General features: G+C 27.4%; 1 protein-coding gene across 1 annotated transcript in view; it reads left to right on the top strand.

Annotated features, from left to right (window-relative positions):
- Nucleotides 1-102: 102 nt before the first annotated feature.
- LOC106763279 overlaps nt 103-2,586 on the top strand; it is a 4,129-nt gene continuing 1,645 nt past the window's right edge. The window contains exon 1 of the mRNA XM_014647481.1: nt 103-256. Coding sequence (XP_014502967.1) covers nt 103-256 — 154 coding nt within the window. The remainder of the gene's footprint in view (nt 257-2,586) is intronic.

Here is a 2,586-nt window from a genome sequence, read left to right as displayed (position 1 = left end):
GCTCACAGGAGTAGGTATGTCGCGTTAATTTCTTCATCTATGGCTTTTAATTAATACCATTTATCTGATTTGATTTTAAGTACATTGCTTTTTTAAGGAATAATGGAAATAAGAAATATGAAAAGGAGACACGAATGGAGTGGTCAACTCTTGAAGGAACTGTTGAAAAGACCTTATGAAGCATTCGCAGGATATGGGGCTGTTCCAGCTACATTTGATGCAGAAATATATAATGTTTTTGACCTTGATCAACCAGGTATGTATCTATATATGCAATAACGAATTCTGTATCTTTTGTTCATAATATTAGGTTAAAATTGTGTGTTTTTCTATCAGTCTTTGATTTATGTTAGTTTTAATGTATGATCCATCTGTTTAATTTTTTATTAAGATCAACAGAGAGATAGATGCACTTTTTTTACTTGCTAGTAATATGATCCTCCACGTATTAATGCAAGAAAGTTTCCTTGACGCCCAATTATTTCAAGTTCAAATTATTCTAATTACTAATTGACATCAAAATTCTTATCGCAAAGTGTTTTATACATGCTAGAATACGTTATTATAGCTAATTTCATCTACTTATTTCTAGAAAATGTTAAATTATTGATGAAAGAAAATTCATTACCAAAATTAATTTATATACAAAATTTATTGATAGATTTTATAATTTTATTTTATCGATAAATTTTTTACTGTTGATAATTTTAATTTATTTATAAATTTTGATAATTATTTACGTATGTAATTTTGGTTTGTTTTCTTGAAATGTTTTGGGTAAAAATTTTCAATATCAATCTCGACTTGAACATTTCTTGAACCTTTGAAAAGTTTTGGTTTTACTTGTCATGTGGTATATTCACACTCCTCCACAAATTGTCTATGATGCTTAGAAAGTTAAACAATCCTCCATGGTTTTCTTCTCCTATGTCTTTTTCTATGATGACTTTTTTGTATTTCTTTCCCTTTGCTTCCTTCTTGCTTAACAACTTTGAGATATCCAACCAACCCTAACATAATCTGTCTTAGACTTTTGAAGCTTTAGGAAACTCTAATTATGATTTGAACTTCTCGAGTAATGGTTTGTTCATCATAAGCTTCACTTCAAAGTTTTCAATATAATCCATAATATTTGTTAAAGTTAGTCAATTATTCTACTATCATTCTCAATTGACAACCGTATTTGAAATATTTTTGACATTTTTTCTTGACTTATATGCAATGTCAATTATAGGGCTTGCAATAATCGAAACACTAAAAAACAAGATAGAAAAAAAAATCACTATTGTATAGTAGAAGATCGGACGCACAAAAATCATATTTTAAAACCATATATTGAGTATCAAACAAAATTATAAACCTCAAGTATAACAGAAAAAAAAATTGTTACCATGTATTATTGATATCTTTTTAGCAAGTGTATCAAATCGTTCAAATAATATAGTGAATTAAGTTAAGAGTATCATTCTTCTAAGAAAAGTTGAGTCACATTATTTAATAAAGCTTGTTTATCAAAATCAATTTACTGATGATAGCATTTGAGTTCAACTTTGGAAAATAGCATGAAATTAACAACGTAAAAATTTAAAATTGTAAAATTAGAATAAAGATAACTGAAATTGGTCTTAGACAAACATTACAATAACATCTTGAACAACGTTCTATATTCAATCATTCACATAGACGTATTTTGATTAAATTTCTTAAATCAAGTTCTAAAATTATCTATTAAATTAATTAATTCCTTAATTAATTTAACATATAACCTTGCATTAATGTCAAATGTTGAGAATAACCAAAAGCACAAAAGCTATTCCTAGCAGTTACTTTTGTTCTAAACATACTTCCGAGTACAAAAGAACATTTAAAGAAAATTATACTTCCTTATAATCACAAGCAAGTCAAGAAAAGAAAAAGAACATAGACATATATTGCACAAGAAATTTACATCAATGTAGTGTCATACAAACAATTCGAATTAACAAAAAAACTAGCCTCTCCTAGACATCTAGAATGTACTCTTTACATTAATTCCTTGCAAAAACGAAGTCTTGATGCCTTGAAGCTCTCCTGAGTGTCTCCTGAAGTTTTCCAGAATTTTTCGTGCTTTGTTTGTGTGTCAAAAGTTTCCACTTTCTGTCTATTTCCCACTTTAAAAGCCAAAGTAACCAATTCACTTAGTGCACAGATCTCATGCACTAAGCGAATATTCAACTGTAATTCTTCAATTGGCGTTTATTCGCTCAACGAGTGGTGTGCTGAGCGAATAAAACATTAATTAGTTATACGAATTATTGCTAGCTTAGCGAGAAATGTCTAATAGCACTGCACTTTGATGTATAAATTCCTATATAATTTACTACACACTTTCCTACTTCTAATTACAACTTTTCAATAAGGAAATACATGAATGATTACAACTTTAAACTCATTTATAACTATAAAACAACTCTTTTTTTACACTATTATACAATCGAAAATCATGCAATAAATGTTATATTAAATAAGAATAGTAGAAAATATTACACATAGAAATCATATGCCAAATATATATATATATATATATATATATATATATATATATAT

This window comes from Vigna radiata, chromosome 6 (genome assembly GCF_000741045.1).
Source record: "Vigna radiata var. radiata cultivar VC1973A chromosome 6, Vradiata_ver6, whole genome shotgun sequence".
In the NCBI taxonomy this organism is placed as follows: Eukaryota; Viridiplantae; Streptophyta; class Magnoliopsida; order Fabales; family Fabaceae; genus Vigna; species Vigna radiata.
Note: the sequence above shows the minus strand (reverse complement) of the source record. Positions and strands in the feature narration are given on the sequence as shown.